The sequence below is a fragment of the Notolepis coatsorum genome (genome assembly GCF_963971535.1).
Source record: "Notolepis coatsorum genome assembly, chromosome: 1".
Lineage (NCBI taxonomy): Eukaryota > Metazoa > Chordata > Actinopteri > Aulopiformes > Paralepididae > Notolepis > Notolepis coatsorum.
This window is the reverse complement of record NC_140165.1, coordinates 247,197,063-247,216,772: the sequence shown is the minus strand read 5'-3', so window position 1 is coordinate 247,216,772 and position 19,710 is coordinate 247,197,063. Positions and strand designations below refer to the sequence as shown.

The 19,710-nt window shown below is 43.3% G+C and overlaps 1 protein-coding gene across 1 annotated transcript in view; it reads left to right on the top strand.

The window, feature by feature from the left end:
* wdr62 (WD repeat domain 62) overlaps positions 1-19,710 on the top strand; it is a 106,563-nt gene that overhangs the window by 71,329 nt on the left and 15,524 nt on the right. Inside the window, exons 23-28 of the mRNA XM_084315309.1 lie at positions 887-1,005; positions 4,653-4,723; positions 5,286-5,411; positions 5,927-6,041; positions 11,398-11,491; positions 12,296-12,359. Coding sequence (XP_084171435.1) covers positions 887-1,005; positions 4,653-4,723; positions 5,286-5,411; positions 5,927-6,041; positions 11,398-11,491; positions 12,296-12,359 — 589 coding nt within the window. The remainder of the gene's footprint in view (positions 1-886; positions 1,006-4,652; positions 4,724-5,285; positions 5,412-5,926; positions 6,042-11,397; positions 11,492-12,295; positions 12,360-19,710) is intronic.

Genomic DNA, 19,710 nt, shown 5'->3' with positions numbered 1-19,710 from the left:
GCCGTAAGACCGGACAAGATTAGCCTCTTAACATGTACTGAGTGTGATAACTGAGAGACATCATTCAGCTATAATACCGAAGGCAGTACAGGTATGGCCCGAAACAAAAGTTCTGATAATTGTGTGGTTACTTCTTCCCAGAATATCTTAACGGGAACAAGAGGTATGGATCTTAATGGACGCTGTGAGAGACATGATCCTGATCAGCCGAGGAGCCTGTCTCTCCAGGGGGTCTGCTGGTCCACTTAGCTGCCCTCACCACGTTATTATTATTACTCTCTTAACACTTTGGATGCCACTGGTGAACATGGTCAAAACATGGTTGAATGCCAGCACCCACTTCAATGATAGCGTTGTGAACGCATAATCTATGTCTTAAATGTGTCTAATCTGGCCGTCGCTTATCAATGACTTGTTTGCAGTCAACATTGTCGAAACGGATTGTTTTTTAATCTGTTCATTTCCGTTCATTTCCGTTTGAAGAACCCTCGTTTTCTTGAAAGTTTCAGGAAAATATAAAGATTCTGTGATCAACGGCATTTACTGGAATATTCTGGAATACACAAAAAAACTGTCATTTTTCGGCCTATTTTTTTTTTTATTCAACTAAGAGGTTGGCAGTCGACTACGGCTCCTTTCGATCGATTATTCGACTAATAGGGGTCAGCCCTAATATATACATAAGTATGCTGGACATTAGTGAAGTGTGGTATGTCATGTGTGTACATTTGCATTTTTCATTTAGCTGACACTTTTATCCAAAGTGACTTACGAGTTCTGTACGGCAGTCAGTGTGTGTGTGTATGTATATATATGTGTACAATATGACATGTGTAACAACAACTCATCCATCGCTCTGGTCTTGCCCGGTTGTTTTGGTGCGTAGACCCAGCTGTTGGCAGAAGACGAGCAGCTGTTTGCTGATACGAGGCCCAGCCCCCCTGACCGCAGCCACTACATCCTCTGCCCAGCCAACAGCACCGCCCGGTCCACTGGAGGAGAGGGGTGAGTGGACCTGCTCGGAGAAATACTTTATTTTTATTTAACCAGGCAGGTCAGTTAATTCTTTCATGGCCAGCTATTTTCCTCATCCTGTTCTAGCTAGGCCACGCTTTAAAGATAGGGATGCGTCACCATGTTTGTAGAGCTATCTATACTATAGCTATGGATACAATACTATGGTCATTTGACAGTAACTATCTTCTGTCCAAGATGCAAAAAAGAATTTTTCTTTTCATGAATACGTTCGCACGTTATCCCGTGGTGAATATAAGTATAGCTTCGGAGTGATCCGGGCTAATTCCTGGGAGGCTGAGTTATAGGGCGCAACGTGAATTCTACTCAAAGCATTGGCGTTTCATCCCTGGACACGCTACTATTTCCAAATAAATGTATATAATACGTATTATGTTTCATGAATACATGAAAGGCGGGGAGGTCGTTTCTGATGCTTTGATTGCCAGTAACGGCTTTTGTTGTGGACACTACACAGGCTGATCAGCTGGATCGGTATGAAAACATTGTACGATCAAGCTGGAATTGACGTCAGATAGTCCTTACACCGGTTCCTGACAGGCAGCGAGCGAGCGAACTGGAGACGAAATTGCGCGCGACACTGTCCTGATATGACGCAGCGCTTGTCCGAGTGTGTCTGTGTGTGTGTGTATTTACCTGGAAGCACAGGGGCAAAGCAGCCTGCGATTCTCGACCAATAAAGTGTTTAGGGGCGGGACTCGGCCGCGTAATCGCTCAACTAGAGACACAGCGAGCGAATATTTGAGGGGGGAACGACATCGCCGCTCAGTTCGCTGTCGCTCGCGGTAGGTCAGGATAGTCTGATTGAAACGAATACATTTTAATCATTTTCGCAATCACGCTCGCTCGCGTCGCTCCCTGTCAGGAACCGGTGTTACCTGGGGCGCCCCAGTGGCGCACCGCATAGTGCCCTGCACACCTACACGGCCGTCCCGGGTTCGCCTCCCACTCCCGGGCTGATTTGTCTCATGTCCTCCCCACATCTTCTCCCGTTCTCCCTCTCCTCTGTCGGTCTTGTATGGCCAATGAAAGCTGTACAAATGTTAAAATAAATCTTAAAAAAAAGATAGGCCTTACCTTTGACCGGGGCTATTCCAAAAAGAATATTCCAATTGTTTGATCGCCATCTGGTCCATCTGATGTCCATCTGGTCCACAACATAATCCGGCACAACACATGCATCGAGTGTCCCGTACACGTTTCAATGCGACCGAGTGAACCTCTAGGCTTCCCTGTACTAAAAAACTGCGCCCAGAGCAGGGGACGTGAGCGGATCGGCGCGGCCGAGAAATCCGCTCTTCGCTCTTTAAAGCTTGGTCCGCTCCGCTAATCGCTCATGTTGACCCCGCCCCCAAGTCGCTCTCCGCTCGCTCACCGCTCACCTTGAATCGAGCGCTCCCCGCGCCAGATCGCTCGGCATTTTTCTTTTTCTTTTTTGGAGCATGGTGTAAATTAGCTCAAACTACAACAGTCTACACCCCCTGGGCCCCTTAACAATTGTTTGTATTGAGCCGCCTTGTAATTGTAGCCATTCTGCAATGTTAAATAACGTTGTTTATCCATTCACTAGCTCTATTAAGCGATGATAGGCTAGCCTAGCCACAATGCTATGGTCGCTGCCATTAACGTTAGCATGTAAGCTAACGTCAACAACAATGGCGTCGATACTTTTTCTAACAGGAGTGAGTGAAGGAGGAGGAGTGAAGCCTGAACAGGATATCACAGGTTCACCCTTCTCATTGGTTGAAAATGGCCTTCATGTTTGTACATCGCCATCTGTTGCTTTGGCATTGTACTGCATGTATATTACATCAACAGTGTTAAACCACTGTGAGCGGCCTGGAGTGGATTGGAGCGGAGGAGAACTCTCGCTCCGGACGTCGCGCCGACTCATTTTAAAACCCACTCCTCGCTCACGTCAAAACCGGCCACTCCGCGCCCCGCGCCGCTCACGCTCCGATCCGCTCACATGCACTGGCCCGGAGCGGTTTAAACGTAACACACTGTCTGGAACAGGGTTTACTGCACTCTCGATACTACCACCTGGGAGGATGCGGCCGGTACTGCACCCTCGGGGTCCCAGTATGCCTTGTAACGGCAACATACAGGTCCGTGACATTGAATAGAATATTAATGAGCGATGTCTTCCCAGACCGACTGCTCGCATGAATAACTGGAGTAGCGGTCAAGTGTTTGTTTAGGGAAATCTATTTTTAGAGCTCAGCTTAAAGAGCATTGGAGCAGCAATAACGAGATATTGCGTGGAGTCACACATGCGCACACACACGCTACTGATTTTTATTATGTCTCACTCCGCGAACATAACAATGCACAGCAATATACCTGCAGCTTAATGCGTAGTCAAAACAGTCGGTTACCATTTGTAATAATTACCTCCACTCTGTCTACAGCAGGTCTCTCTGCTCATGGAACAGCATGTCTGTATCAGTATCTATGAACGCAAAGTGGGCGACATGTTGTTGCACAATTTGGAAATGCACAAACAAGAACCTCTGTTTTTATCTTTTGGATAACGCTGAGCTAACTGGTAACATTAAAGTGTACTATCCATGCTCCTTAACTTCCAGATTCCTGCAACAACTCGCACCTCGCAGGGTTTCAGAGCGGGTTTTCTGCTTCAGTGGCACAAACGGGCACTTTTGGTCAACATATTTGGTGGTAACCGAATAAGAAAACAACAAGCACCCTCAAAAAACACTCATTCAGTTGAAACGCTTACTTGCGTTCATCCTGTGAGTGGCTGTCTCGTAGTGATGACTGGAGTGTTGGACGTCCCGTGATGATGACCGGGAGGATGCGACCCTCTCTGCACCGCCCCCTTGCCTCAAATAGATCCGCCATCAGCTCTATTCTTAATCTTTCAAAAATGTTCAGTTGCTATTGCATGCACTTATCTGTGTTTCACTACACATATGAGTGCATGCTTACCAACTGTTCGCCTGTTTTTACTGCAACACTACTATCACCGACATCTAAGAAGGGAGATCCCCCCTTGAACGGCCCATCTAAGGATTCTCTTCTCCACATTGCCTGTGGTGCATTTTTTCCTATTGCTAGGTTTTAGAGAGTTTTTCCTTACCTTCGCGTGGGGTATGTCTGGGAGTGTTGCATTTATTTTATTTATTTAAAAGATTTTGGACTTTATGGTGTTTTTGTTTTGTTCCTGATTTATTGTGATGTTTCTTCTTGACTTGTTTAAAGAAGACGTGTCCGGCCCATGGGGACATTAACGTGTGTTGTCGGGCCTTACAAATACATTTGATTTGATTTAGATTTGATCCCTAATGGATACATCAGCAAAGCTGTTGTTTCTCCATATTATGCACGACTATGTTCGATTCTAATAAAAAAAATATACAGACTGACCGCAATAACTTCCGTCTGTTTTCTGATGGATCAATGTAGCCGATTTAAAAATGGTTTCTTTCCCCCAATAATGATTGATTCGTTTCCTTGGGAAATGACGAGCACATCTCTGTTAAGCACTGGATTTAAAGAGGTCCTTCTGCATGAAAGAAATGACATTAAATAGCCTGTTTTTGCTGAACCGTGTGGTTCTGTCAGGGAATTTGACCTGACCCTGTGTGGTTCTGCAGGGAGGAGGAGCTGAGCCCGGACAGTGCCTGCTGCATGGCTCCTGCAGAGACCCAGGACCAGACCCAGGACGGTGAGAGGCTGCCCTGTGTCTCCATCCTGCAGTCAGATTCACATTATTTTATTGACGCAGCTTTTTGAAAATGTACATGCATGCTTGTTTTTCCCGGCTCCTCAACCGTAGTAGGTTTGTAAACGGAATAGACAACAATCTATACAATACAAGGTATACAAACAAACTAAAAAGGTAGCAGCAGTGTGTTTGTGTAGTAAGTGTGGCGTGTAGCACTTAAGGTGCTCTTGTGTGTATGCTGATGTGATGATTCGGAGTCTATCCGTCAGTCCCTGCTAGGGCTGTTCCATATGACCAGATATATTGTGGGACGAGAGAAAAATAATCTTATCTGTAGATATTTTTCTCTTATCACTATTGTCGCAAAAAAGCTGCAGAATTGCTTTACGTCAGTATTTTGCATGACGTTGAATTTACAGAAAACGTATTATATTGTGTGATGTATATCATTATTGAGATGTGAAATGTCCCATATTGTGATAGAGGATTCTGTCCAGCCCTAGTCCCTGCCCTTCAGGAGGCTGCTCACACATACTGAAAACGTTTCTCTCCTCTCCTCCAGACACAGACTCTCTGAGCCAGGTGAGCTCTACAGGCAGCTCTGTGTTGGAGGAAGAGGAGGAGGAGGAGGAAGAGACCCTGCTCAGGCAGCACTTTGAGACCATGGCCAACAGCCTGGCCAGTGATGGTAGGTGTTGGGCTGACGTTTATACACTTCATGCCAGTCATTCTATCCTCACAGTAGCAGATATGTTTCTTCCAGGTAGAGTTGGAAAGGAGAAGCATGGATTACTCATGTTTTAACCATGTGGCCAGTTGTGGACATTAACTAAGTTTCTTTTGTACTTTACTCTTAAGTACAATCTCAAGGTACTTATTGTACTTTTTACTCTCACTATATATTTTCTGAACCCATCAGTTACTAGTTACTTTGCATTAGGGCTGTACCTGACTCAGAATTGTATTATTGAAAAGATATTCTGGCTAAATACATTAGCATGTGTTTCAGTGCTAGCATACGTTATCATAGTCGACAGTCATATGAATTATTTTTTAGCATTTAAAATCGATACATTTCTTTTTTTATTCTAAAGATGTTTCTAGTATTTAATAGTATTTCTGTATGTTACTTTCTACAGAGAAGTTTGAGATGGACCCAGAGATGTTTGCAGTATTTAATAGTATGTCTGCATGTTTCTGTAGAGAAGTTTGGGATGGACCTGCGGAGCCTGCAGCCGGCCCCAGAGGAGAGGCCCTTCCTCAACCCTCGCCTCAGTATCTCCACGCGCTTCCTGTCTCGCTTTCAGAGCCGCCTCCGGTCAGTCGCCTTGCTATTGTCCTGCCTGTAACCACTGGTAACCACTTTCCAAACAAAATGCCTCATTTCTGTGCAGTGGTGCAGCAGGTAAAAGACTGGAAAGGCTGTTACTGCTCAACTGTGGCCTGTTTACAAGATCCAGTAATGAGACCAATTTATTAAATCTTTGTTGATATATTTCTCGGATATCAACACATAGTAGGGGTGTAAAGCTATCCGTATTGAACCGTTTCAGTACTGGACCTTAGGTTCACTACGGCTGTGTACCGAACGAATACAACGGTATGTTAACACAATCTGCGCCGGAAACGAGTTAACTCGTTATTGCCCGCCATGCGTTCAGCGCCAGAAACGAGTTAACTCGTTTTTGGGATCGTTATTTCGTTTATTCGCTATATCTATTCATAATTCATATAGCTGCAGCCTTTGGCATAGCCTTCAGACCCTGTCTGAGCTGGCAGACGGTCAACACTGCCCTCTACTGCCAGGCGGAGCTATTGCATCTCATTGAAAATGGGCTGGTGTGTTTTAGGAGCTGATCTGAGCCGGGCGGGTGGGGTTTAAATACTCAGGCGAGCCTTTTTTTTTTTTTTTTTTTTTTTTTTATTATTATTATCTTTTTCTCCTCCTGATTTGTCTGTTTTCCACCCATCCCAATTTAGTCGTTATGCCAATTCCCCCCTCCCCTACCTGGTCGTTGCGCACATGTGCCCCCTACTGGTCGGTCAAGGGAGCCCTGAGGTCTACCGCATGCTTCCTCCGACACATGCGGAGACAGCCAGCGGCTCTCTTTTCACCTGACAGCGCGGACTCTCATTGGTAAAGTGTAACGCGTGGGAGGTCACACTACCTTCATCACTTCCTGTCTTTTGCTGTGCAGGCGCCCTGATCTGACCTGTAGGAGTCGCTGTCCACAACGCCAGATTGCCACCCCCGACTTCCCTCCCGCTAACTCAGCCAATTGAGTTAGTATGACAGCCGGCCCAAGCCGGAGGCAATGCCGACACCCGGATTCGAGACCGGAGTCTCTTGCATTGCTGACTAGCGCAATCTCTGCTGCGCCACCCAGCCGCCAGGCGAGCCAGTTCTATATAACGATGGCATCGAACAGTAACCCCGCCCCCCCGTCATTGTGAAATGGTCGGTAGTGTGGTACGGACCTCCACGAGCAGTATTTGGAATTGCGATCAGATATTTGGATTATTTCTTTTGCATTACATCAGATACCCGCTACAACGGTAATTTATGTATGCACAACGAGATATAATAATGATAATCTAGCGTTGATTTCAGGATGATTAGATAATCAGCCGAAAAATTACAACGTGATGACTGGATTACAGTAAAATGCCTTTTTCTCGTCTTTTTCCTTGAATTACTGAAAAGCACCCAAACCATACTCTATTCAAAACGGTATCAAACGGAAATGTACGGATGAAAAAAGAATCTGTCTCTGGCATGTTGACTGGAAGCAACTCACTGAGACTCGACGCCGTTATTAGACCCATAGATATAATATAACATATATTTTAAGCACTCGCAAATGTCGCAGTCTAAAACTATATCCATTGAATAAAGACCGGTCAATGAAGGGGGATCAGCGCCCCCTGCTGCTGGCGGTCAATGTGTTAACCACTAACGACCGCACGAGCAGAACCTGTTTTTGCATGCAGAATTTAATTAAAAACCCCAAGTTCACCCATTCCCAAAATATAATTTGCGCAAAGGGCCGGGTGTTCGTTCAACAACACACACAACACTGAGAGATTACATGTATCCCCCCCCCCCCTGGTTATTAATAATTAAGTTGATTATTAATTTCAATATAGAATATTCGTTGACAGCCCTACAAGTACAATTAGTTACTGCACACTACATCACCCCTGAGTGGAACATGGAAAGCCAAACTTTCCCCCACTGTACCGAAAACCTGTACCGAACCGTGACTTCAAAACCAAGGTACGTACCGAACCGTGGTTTTTGTGTACCGTTACACCCCTAACACATAGCAACTGTTGTTTTGTACATAGCAACCATTGTTTCTTCCAACATGTAGCTCAAATGGGCAGAATGCGTAAGTTGTACCATTTACCTGTTGTTCCACCTGTGGGACAGAAAATCAAGATTGCGTTGCTCTGAGAGCGATTTTACTCTACTTTCACTCTACTCTATCCTGGAGCGCATAGTCTACATACAGCTACAATCATTCCTTGAACACAACAACATCCATGATAAATTCCAATCTGGCTTTAAACCACGACACAGCACTGAAACGGCCCTCCTCCGTGTCTTAAACGACCTGATTTCAGCTGCTGATGCAGGTAACTCATCCCTACTACTACTCCTTGACCTCACAGCCGCCTTTGATACGGTAGATCACCACATCCTCTTAGCTCGCCTCGAGCATTACGTAGGCCTTAGGGGCCCCGTCTTAGACTGGTTCCGGTCCTACTTAAGTAATAGGACCTTCTCTGTCCAACTTGGTGACTTCACTTCCTCTGTGGCCCCCCTCACCTGCGGGGTGCCCCCAGGCTCGATATTGGGTCCCACTCTCTTCTTCCTATATATACTCCCCCTAGGCCAGATCTTGGCAAAACATAACATCTTATTCCATTGCTTTGCCGATGACGTGCAGGTCTACCTCCCCTTAAAACCCACCCAAGGGAAAACATCAATAACACCACTACTTGACTGCCTGGCAGAAATCAAGTGCTGGATGTCTGAAAACTCCCTGACATTAAATGAAGGGAAAACCGAGGTCATTGTTTTTAATAGTGCCCCCCCGACCCCCCTCATTGACGCACTTGGTCCCCTGGGTCCAAACCGCTCCACCTCTGTCAGGAACCTCTGGGTCATCTTCGACAGCAATTTAAAATTTGACGAACAGGTCAGCGCCGTAGTCAAAAACAGTTTTTACCACCTTAGACTCCTGGCGAAGACAAAGGCATACCTCTCCCAAAGTAACTTAGAGACGGTGATACATGCCTTTGTCACCACTCGCCTCGACTACTGCAGTGCCCTTTACACGGGCATCGACAAATCCTTGCTTCGCCGCCTACAACTGGTGCAGAACGCAGCCGCGCGCCTCCTCACAAACAAAAAAACATGAACATATCGGCCCAGTTTTGGCCTCGCTCCACTGGCTGCCTGTCCGCTTTAGGATCGATTTTAAATTAGCCCTAAATGTTTTTAAATCACTAAATGGCACGGCTCCTCTCTATCTGTCCGAACTCCTGCACCGCCACACCCCCCACCGATCCCTCAGATCAGCTGACCAGCTGCTACTGGTGGTGCCTAGAACTAGGGGAGACAGAGCTTTCTCCACCGCAGCGCCTAGACTGTGGAACAGCCTCCCCCTCAGCGTACGGACCGCCCAGACCGTGCAGGCTTTTAAATCACTTTTAAAAACCTACCTGTTCTCCTTGGCCTTCCTCCCCACTTAATCACCACTAGACCCCTGGCCCTTCTATCCTCTTTGTTTTACTGTGTCCTACCTTGTTTTTATTACTTTCATTGCTTTACTATGTTTTTAATCTTATATCTTGCATCATATTATTTTGTTTTTATTACTTTCATTGCTTTATTATGTTTTTAATCTTATATCTTGCATCACATTATTTTGTTTTTATCAACCTGCCTGTGAAGCACTTTGGTGCCAGCTGCCGCTGCCTGGAAATGTGCTATATAAATAAAATTGACTTGACTTGACTCTACTTTTTAAGTAGTTTGACTGACTACACAGGGCTGAATGCAGTAGTATGTGACTGACTCTACACAGGGCTGAATGCAGTAGTATGTGACTGACTACACAGGGCTGAATGCAGTAGTAGGTGACTGACTCTACACAGGGCTGAATGCAGTAGTATGTGACTGACTCTACACAGGGCTGAATGCAGTAGTATGTGACTGACTAGCAGGGCTGAATGCAGTAGTAGGTGACTGACTCTACACAGGGCTGAATGCAGTAGTATGTGACTGACTACACAGGGCTGAATGCAGTAGTATGTGACTGACTAGCAGGGCTGAATGCAGTAGTATGTGACTGACTACACAGGGCTGAATGCAGTAGTATGTGACTGACTACACAGGGCTGAATGCAGTAGTAGGTGACTGACTAGCAGGGCTGAATGCAGTAGTATGTGACTGACTAGCAGGGCTGAATGCAGTAGTATGTGACTGACTAGCAGGGCTGAATGCAGTAGTATGTGACTGACTACACAGGGCTGAATGCAGTAGTATGTGACTGACTAGCAGGGCTGAATGCAGTAGTATGTGACTGACTACACAGGGCTGAATGCAGTAGTATGTGACTGACTACACAGGGCTGAATGCAGTAGTATGTGACTGACTCTACACAGGGCTGAATGCAGTAGTATGTGACTGACTCTACACAGGGCTGAATGCAGTAGTATGTGACTGACTAGCAGGGCTGAATGCAGTAGTATGTGACTGACTAGCAGGGCTGAATGCAGTAGTATGTGACTGACTGGAGAGTGTGAAGGTACTGTATGTAAAAGGTGCAGTGTTGTTCTAATAGAGGAAGTAGTTTCTTGTCTTGCTTCGTGCGTGCCGGTGGCCTGTGCTGGTTTCAGGTTTGACTGGTGTAAAACACAGAGGAAACATGACACACCCAGTATCACTTTTAGCTGAGGTTAAAAATAGACCTTCAAAGAATGAACAAGGAACAAGTGAACACTGAAGTACAGAACACTATTCTATACTGCTTCTATACTGCTGAGCAGCACAGAAGACCAACCAATATAATGAGAAAACTATAATTCCCTGGTAAACGATGGTGGTGTTCAACAAAAGGTTTCTTCACTGGGTGTTAATTTATTTTTTTTAAATACAGTATGTTTACACAGTATAGCAGCAGTATACAACAAAGAAATGGAATGTTATCCAATGGCTAAGTCAATCACCTGACCTAAATCCAATTGTGCATGCGTTTCACTTGCTGAAGACAAAACTGAAGGTTAAATGCCCCAAGAACAGTTGCAATAGAGGCCTGGCAGAGCATTACCCGGGACGAAACCCAGCGTCTGGTGATGTCTATGGGTTCCCGACTTCAGGCTTCAACTCCAAAGGATTTGCAACCACATATTAAAACAAGTTATTTATGGATTGTTAGTTTGTCCAATTTACTTTTGGTCCCTTTAAAAAAGCACATGTAGAAACTGTTGTGATTCCTACACTGTTTACAAGATTGTGATTGTTTCCGATGTCTTTGTGTGCTTTTGATGTGATTGTGGATCAGTTGCCCTCATGGTGTCGACAGCGGCTTTACTGTCTGGTTTAAAAACGTCTCTGAGGTAGAATCCTGTTTCCAGTGCTGATCTGTTCTTCTGTGTTCCAGGCTGGGTTTAGGACAAGCTCTGCCCCCTCCTGCTCTTCCTCCCAGCATCTCTGAGGAGTCCAGCAACACCTCGTCCAGCCTCGACGACACAGAGGTAGCCTCGGATCTTATATATATATATACACAACTAGAGCCTTGTACAACTAGAGCCTTGGTAATCTATGTACCAGCCCTAACTAGAGCCTTGGTAATCTATGTACCAGCCCTAACTAGAGCCTTGGTAATCTATGTACCAGCCCTAACTAGAGCCTTGGTAATCTATGTACCAGCCCTAACTAGAGCCTTGGTAATCTATGTACCAGCCCTAACTAGAGCCTTGGTAATCTATGTACCAGCCCTAACTAGAGCCTTGGTAATCTATGTACCAGCCCTAACTAGAGCCTTGGTAATCTATGTACCAGCCCTAACTAGAGCCTTGGTAATCTATGTACCAGCCCTAACTAGAGCCTTGGTAATCTATGTACCAGCCCTAACTAGAGCCTTGGTAATCTATGTACCAGCCCTAACTAGAGCCTTGGTAATCTATGTACCAGCCCTAACTAGAGCCTTGGTAATCTATGTACCAGCCCTAACTAGAGCCTTGGTAATCTATGTACCAGCCCTAACTAGAGCCTTGGTAATCTATGTACCAGCCCTAACTAGAGCCTTGGTAATCTATGTACCAGCCCTAACTAGAGCCTTGGTAATCTATGTACCAGCCCTAACTAGAGCCTTGGTAATCTGACTGAGTGAAATAAATACACCTGGAAACTTGGAGACATAATGCCACATGGCAGGAGGGCTGGCCAACCAAGAAGGATGTTGGAACGTATTTTTTTTTTAGGTGTAGGCAGCATGGTGACATCAGTGACATCTGTTCATGAAATCACTGACTGGATGTTTTTTTTCCCCTTGTCAGATGAAGGCAAAGTCATGTCCTGACAGTTTTACCACAGCATCCTCCCAGGAAGAACAGAACAATGGTGGGTGTCTTCTGTCTTGTCTGTCGATTTGTCTAGTATGTATCTGTCTGTCTCTGTCTCTCTAGTATATATCTGTCTAGTATCTATCCGTCTGTCTCGGTCTATCTAGTATATATCTGTCTAGTATCTATCCGTCTGTCTCTGTCTGTCTAGTATATCTGTCTAGTATCTATCTGTCCGTCTAGTATCTATCTGTCTAGTATATATGTCTGTCTGTCTCTGTCTGTCTAGTATCTATCTTGTCTAGTATCTGTATGTCTGTCTAGAAGTACATTTTAAGGTGTTGAGTGAACAGTAGTGATGCACCGATGTGAAAATTGTGGCCGATATCGATAACCGATATTAATATTGCTGTTCTGGCCGATACCGATATTTACCGATGTCGATATCTCTGTATAGAAAACACTTTTTTATGATCATCAAATAAAGAGCTATTTTCCAAAATGCTTTTTTCTTTTTTTCTTCTTTTTTTATATATATATATATATATATATATATATATATTAAACTAGATAGGACTCGTGCACATCTGGTTGGACCCCGACTGGAGGTGCAGGTCAGCGCAAGAGAGATAAATAAACTAAAAGGAGAAAACCTTCAAAGGAAAGAAGGGACCGCACACTCCACAGGACTCGTTTTTTCTTATTTATTGTTTGCACAACGCGTTTCGCTGTCGCTTCCTCAGGTGCTATGCAGCAGGTGTCATCAATGATCATCATTATGTATAGCATGCTCCACCCCACATCGTAATACATCAAGCCCATTGGCTACTCAATTATCACATTTAATTTGATGATTTTGCAGGATGTAATGCATACAACTCTTAGTATAAAAATGATGCATAGAGACCACATATATACATACTCATTTTTGAAAATTATATAATACAAAATGAGAGAAGTGACGAATCTTAACATATCAAGCCCATTGGCTACTCAATTATCACATTACATTTTATCATTTTGTAGGATACATATCACTTTTATGTATAGAAATGCCTAGATACCACATACATACACAGACTCATTTTTGAAAATTATATATAATAAAGCAATATGAGAGAAGTGACAAATACCTAGGTCATTAGACCTGATAAATAGTTTAAAACAGACTTAAAACCACACCCATATAGGTTACACAGAACGGATAGTGGTTACAAAAATGGATTCAGCTCGAGGGATTCATTTAGACCATGGGGTTCCACAGAATTCAAAGTAAAAATCCAGTACGCTTCCCTTTGTAAGAGAAGCTTTACTATATTACCGAGGGGCGGTAATATAGTAAAGCTTCTCTTACAAAGGGAAGCGTACTGGATTTTTACTTTGAATTCTGTGGAACCCCATGGTCTAAATGAATCCCTCGAGCTGAATCCATTTTTGTAACCACTATCCGTTCTGTGTAACCTATATGGGTGTGGTTTTAAGTCTGTTTTAAACTATTTATCAGGTCTAATGACCTAGGTATTTGTCACTTCTCTCATATTGCTTTATTATATATAATTTTCAAAAATGAGTCTGTGTATGTATGTGGTATCTAGGCATTTCTATACATAAAAGTGATATGTATCCTACAAAATGATAAAATTTAATGTGATAATTGAGTAGCCAATGGGCTTGATATGTTAAGATTCGTCACTTCTCTCATTTTGTATTATATAATTTTCAAAAATGAGTATGTATATATGTGGTCTCTATGCATCATTTTTATACTAAGAGTTGTATGCATTACATCCTGCAAAATCATCAAATTAAATGTGATAATTGAGTAGCCAATGGGCTTGATGTATTACGATGTGGGGTGGAGCATGCTATACATAATGATGATCATTGATGACACCTGCTGCATAGCACCTGAGGAAGCGACAGCGAAACGCGTTGTGCAAACAATAAATAAGCAAAAACGAGTCCTGTGGAGTGTGCGGTCCCTTCTTTCCTTTGAAGGTTTTCTCCTTTTAGTTTATATATATATATATATATACTTTTGTAACTTATTTTCAGAAATTACTGATATTTTGAAACTATTTAAGGCCAAAACATGTAAAAAGATAAATAAAAAAATTAAATAATAATACTTTTTAAATTTTTTTTTTAATATCTGCCCTATCTTGATATCGGACCGATACCGATGTGTAAAAAAACGGCCATATATATCGTGCATCACTACCAAACAGTATTATAATCATGTTTGTGTCACGTTTTATCCCCTGTTGGCACTCAAACGTACCCCCAAACAAAGAAAGATAACAAGGCTGCCTGTAGTTTCTAACTGTCGTTCTGTAGGTTAACTAGACTAGAGCTCATAGTGAAGCCTGTATGTTAACTAGACTAGAGCACGTAGTGAAGCCTGTAGGTTAACTAGACTAGAGCACGTAGTGAAGCCTGTAGGTTAACTAGACTAGAGCACGTAGTGAAGCCTGTAGGTTAACTAGACTAGAGCACGTAGTGAAGCCTGTAGGTTAACTAGACTAGAGCACGTAGTGAAGCCTGTAGGTTAACTAGACTAGAGCACGTAGTGAAGCCTGTAGGTTAACTAGACTAGAGCTCATAGTGAAGCCTGTAGGTTAACTAGACTAGAGCACGTAGTGAAGCCTGTAGGTTAACTAGACTAGAGCACGTAGTGAAGCCTGTAGGTTAACTAGACTAGAGCACGTAGTGAAGCCTGTAGGTTAACTAGACTAGAGCACGTAGTGAAGCCTGTAGGTTAACTAGACTAGAGCACGTAGTGAAGCCTGTAGGTTAACTAGACTAGAGCACGTAGTGAAGCCTGTAGGTTAACTAGACTAGAGCACGTAGTGAAGCCTGTAGGTTAACTAGACTAGAGCTCATAGTGAAGCCTGTAGGTTAACTAGACTAGAGCACGTAGTGAAGCCTGTAGGTTAACTAGACTAGAGCACGTAGTGAAGCCTGTAGGTTAACTAGACTAGAGCACGTAGTGAAGCCTGTAGGTTAACTAGACTAGAGCTCATAGTGAAGCCTGTAGGTTAACTAGACTAGAGCACGTAGTGAAGTCTGTAGGTTAACTAGACTAGAGCACGTAGTGAAGCCTGTAGGTTAACTAGACTAGAGCTCATAGTGAAGCCTGTAGGTTAACTAGACTAGAGCACGTAGTGAAGCCTGTAGGTTAACTAGACTAGAGCACGTAGTGAAGCCTGTAGGTTAACTAGACTAGAGCACGTAGTGAAGCCTGTAGGTTAACTAGACTAGAGCACGTAGTGAAGCCTGTAGGTTAACTAGACTAGAGCACGTAGTGAAGCCTGTAGGTTAACTAGACTAGAGCACGTAGTGAAGCCTGTAGGTTAACTAGACTAGAGCACGTAGTGAAGCCTGTAGGTTAACTAGACTAGAGCACGTAGTGAAGCCTGTAGGTTAACTAGACTAGAGCACGTAGTGAAGCCTGTAGGTTAACTAGACTAGAGCACATAGTGAAGCCTGTAGGTTAACTAGACTAGAGCACGTAGTGAAGTCTGTAGGTTAACTAGACTAGAGCACGTAGTGAAGCCTGTAGGTTAACTAGACTAGAGCACGTAGTGAAGCCTGTAGGTTAACTAGACTAGAGCTCATAGTGAAGCCTGTAGGTTAACTAGACTAGAGCACGTAGTGAAGCCTGTAGGTTAACTAGACTAGAGCATGTAGTGAAGCCTGTAGGTTAACTAGACTAGAGCATGTAGTGAAGCCTGTAGGTTAACTAGACTAGAGCTCATAGTGAAGCCTGTAGGTTAACTAGACTAGAGCACGTAGTGAAGCCTGTAGGTTAACTAGACTAGAGCACGTAGTGAAGCCTGTAGGTTAACTAGACTAGAGCTCATAGTGAAGCCTGTAGGTTAACTAGACTAGAGCACGTAGTGAAGCCTGTAGGTTAACTAGACTAGAGCTCATAGTGAAGCCTGTAGGTTAACTAGACTAGAGCACGTAGTGAAGCCTGTAGGTTAACTAGACTAGAGCACGTAGTGAAGCCTGTAGGTTAACTAGACTAGAGCACGTAGTGAAGCCTGTAGGTTAACTAGACTAGAGCACGTAGTGAAGCCTGTAGGTTAACTAGACTAGAGCACGTAGTGAAGCCTGTAGGTTAACTAGACTAGAGCACGTAGTGAAGCCTGTAGGTTAACTAGACTAGAGCACGTAGTGAAGCCTGTAGGTTAACTAGACTAGAGCACGTAGTGAAGCCTGTAGGTTAACTAGACTAGAGCACGTAGTGAAGCCTGTAGGTTAACTAGACTAGAGCACGTAGTGAAGCCTGTAGGTTAACTAGACTAGAGCACGTAGTGAAGCCTGTAGGTTAACTAGACTAGAGCACGTAGTGAAGCCTGTAGGTTAACTAGACTAGAGCACGTAGTGAAGCCTGTAGGTTAACTAGACTAGAGCACGTAGTGAAGCCTGTAGGTTAACTAGACTAGAGCACGTAGTGAAGCCTGTAGGTTAACTAGACTAGAGCACGTAGTGAAGCCTGTAGGTTAACTAGACTAGAGCTCATAGTGAAGCCTGTAGGTTAACTAGACTAGAGCACGTAGTGAAGCCTGTAGGTTAACTAGACTAGAGCACGTAGTGAAGCCTGTAGGTTAACTAGACTAGAGCACGTAGTGAAGCCTGTAGGTTAACTAGACTAGAGCACGTAGTGAAGCCTGTAGGTTAACTAGACTAGAGCACATAGTGAAGCCTGTAGGTTAACTAGACTAGAGCACGTAGTGAAGTCTGTAGGTTAACTAGACTAGAGCACGTAGTGAAGCCTGTAGGTTAACTAGACTAGAGCACGTAGTGAAGCCTGTAGGTTAACTAGACTAGAGCTCGTAGTGAAGCCTGTAGGTTAACTAGACTAGAGCACGTAGTGAAGCCTGTAGGTTAACTAGACTAGAGCACGTAGTGAAGCCTGTAGGTTAACTAGACTAGAGCATGTAGTGAAGCCTGTAGGTTAACTAGACTAGAGCTCATAGTGAAGCCTGTAGGTTAACTAGACTAGAGCACGTAGTGAAGCCTGTAGGTTAACTAGACTAGAGCACGTAGTGAAGCCTGTAGGTTAACTAGACTAGAGCACGTAGTGAAGCCTGTAGGTTAACTAGACTAGAGCACGTAGTGAAGCCTGTAGGTTAACTAGACTAGAGCACGTAGTGAAGCCTGTAGGTTAACTAGACTAGAGCACGTAGTGAAGCCTGTAGGTTAACTAGACTAGAGCACGTAGTGAAGCCTGTAGGTTAACTAGACTAGAGCACGTAGTGAAGCCTGTAGGTTAACTAGACTAGAGCACATAGTGAAGCCTGTAGGTTAACTAGACTAGAGCTCATAGTGAAGCCTGTAGGTTAACTAGACTAGAGCACGTAGTGAAGCGGCTGTCTGTAGGTTAACTAGACTAGAGCACGTAGTGAAGCGGCTGTCTGTAGGTTAACTAGACTAGAGCACGTAGTGAAGCGGCTGTCTGTAGGTTAACTAGACTAGAGCACATAGTGAAGCGGCTGTCTGTAGGTTAACTAGACTAGAGCACATAGTGAAGCGGCTGTCTGTAGGTTAACTAGAGGCGCTGGCCGTCCTTGCCGTCTGACTGTGGCTCTGCTCGCTCCAGTTGTATTTGTCAGGCGTAATTCGGCGGCAGCCAGGAGACGAGCCTCCACCACCCACAACCACCGGCGCTCTTCCCCCCTTACCCGGCCGCACCACAGGCGCAAAACCTTCTCTGTCCTCCCATGGAGACGCAGCCTGGGAGGTGACCTGTGTGTTTTGTAAGGTGTACGGGTCACTGGGTTTGTTGGGAGTGCTTGTCTCTTGTGTGTAACTGGTTTTGGTGTAGGTTGGGCTCACGGGATGTGAATGGATGGTTTATAATGGTGTAGTCTTTCAGTATAAATTAGATGGTTACCATGGAATTCTGATAACGTCGTGATGGGGAGCGAGCGTCGTTTCGTCTCGTCGTATGTTCATCCTAATGGTGGCCTTGTCCATGGAGACACAGCGGCTTTCTGTGTCTCGTGCATCTAATAAAGACGGATTCCCATGACAACATCATGGCAGACGACATTCTATGGCTGCTATCTTAAGCCCAATGACCGTGCTGTAATCTGGATTTGAATGGTACTGACTGTTCTATCAATGTTCCATGGTCGGGCGACACCGAACGACGGGTGACTGGTCACGGTGGTGTGTGTGTGTTCCTCTGTGTGTTGGGTGTGTTTTAACAGCCACAAAGGAGAAACACAAGATGCTTGGTGATCACACTTCAGTGGATGGTTGGGTCTCTGTCTTGATGTCTGAAAGAAAGGCTCCTCCTTTTCTCAGCACGCTAACCTCTAGCATTTGGGGATTATTCTTTTTCTTCTTTCTTCACGTTTTCTAAGGATTTCAAGTTTTTTTTTTATTGCTGTATTTCTGCTTTTGGTATTGTTCTGAGTGTTTTGATTTATAATCTCTGGTGATAATAATCGGTCCATTTTCACACCATACACTAGTTTGATTTATAATCTCTGGTGATAATAATCAGTCCATTTTCACACCATACACTAGTTTGATTTATAATATCTGGTAATAATAATCAGTCCATTTTCACACCCTACACTGGTTTGATTTATAATCTCTGGTGATAATAATCAGTCCATTTTCACACCATACACTAGTTTGATTTATAATATCTGGTAATAATAATCAGTCCATTTTCACACCATACACTGGTTTGATTTATAATCTCTGGTGATAATAATTTTCACAACATACTGGTAATAGGGTAAAGGTTCCTTCACTTTCAGATGAATAAACAGAGTTTTTGAAGAAGTGAACAATCTTTCTTCTCAGTTTGACCATATAAGAGAAAAATTGAATTACTTATAAGATAGATATTTAATTAATTGCATCTTATAAGAAACATTTAATTACTTATAGTCCTTATAAGATAAACATTGAATTACTCATAGACCTTATAAGGCAAACATTTAATTAATTATATATCACATAAGAGAAACATTTAATTACATATTGACCATATAAGAGAAACATTTATTAATTATATATCATAAGAGAAACATTTACTTATAGACCATATAAGAGAAACATTTAATTTATGATATATCATATAAGAGAAACATTTAATTTATGATATATCATATAAGAGAAACATTTAATTTATGATATATCATAAGAGTAACATTTAATTTATGATATATCATATAAGAGAAACATTTACTTATAGACCATATAAGAGAAACATTTTATTCATTATATATCATAAGAGTAACATTTAATTACTTATAGACCATATAAGAAACATTTACTTATAGGACATATTGGAGAAACATCTAATTACTTATGACATAAGAGAAACATCTAATTAGTTATAGACCATATAAGACATAATTTATTAATTATATATCCTATAA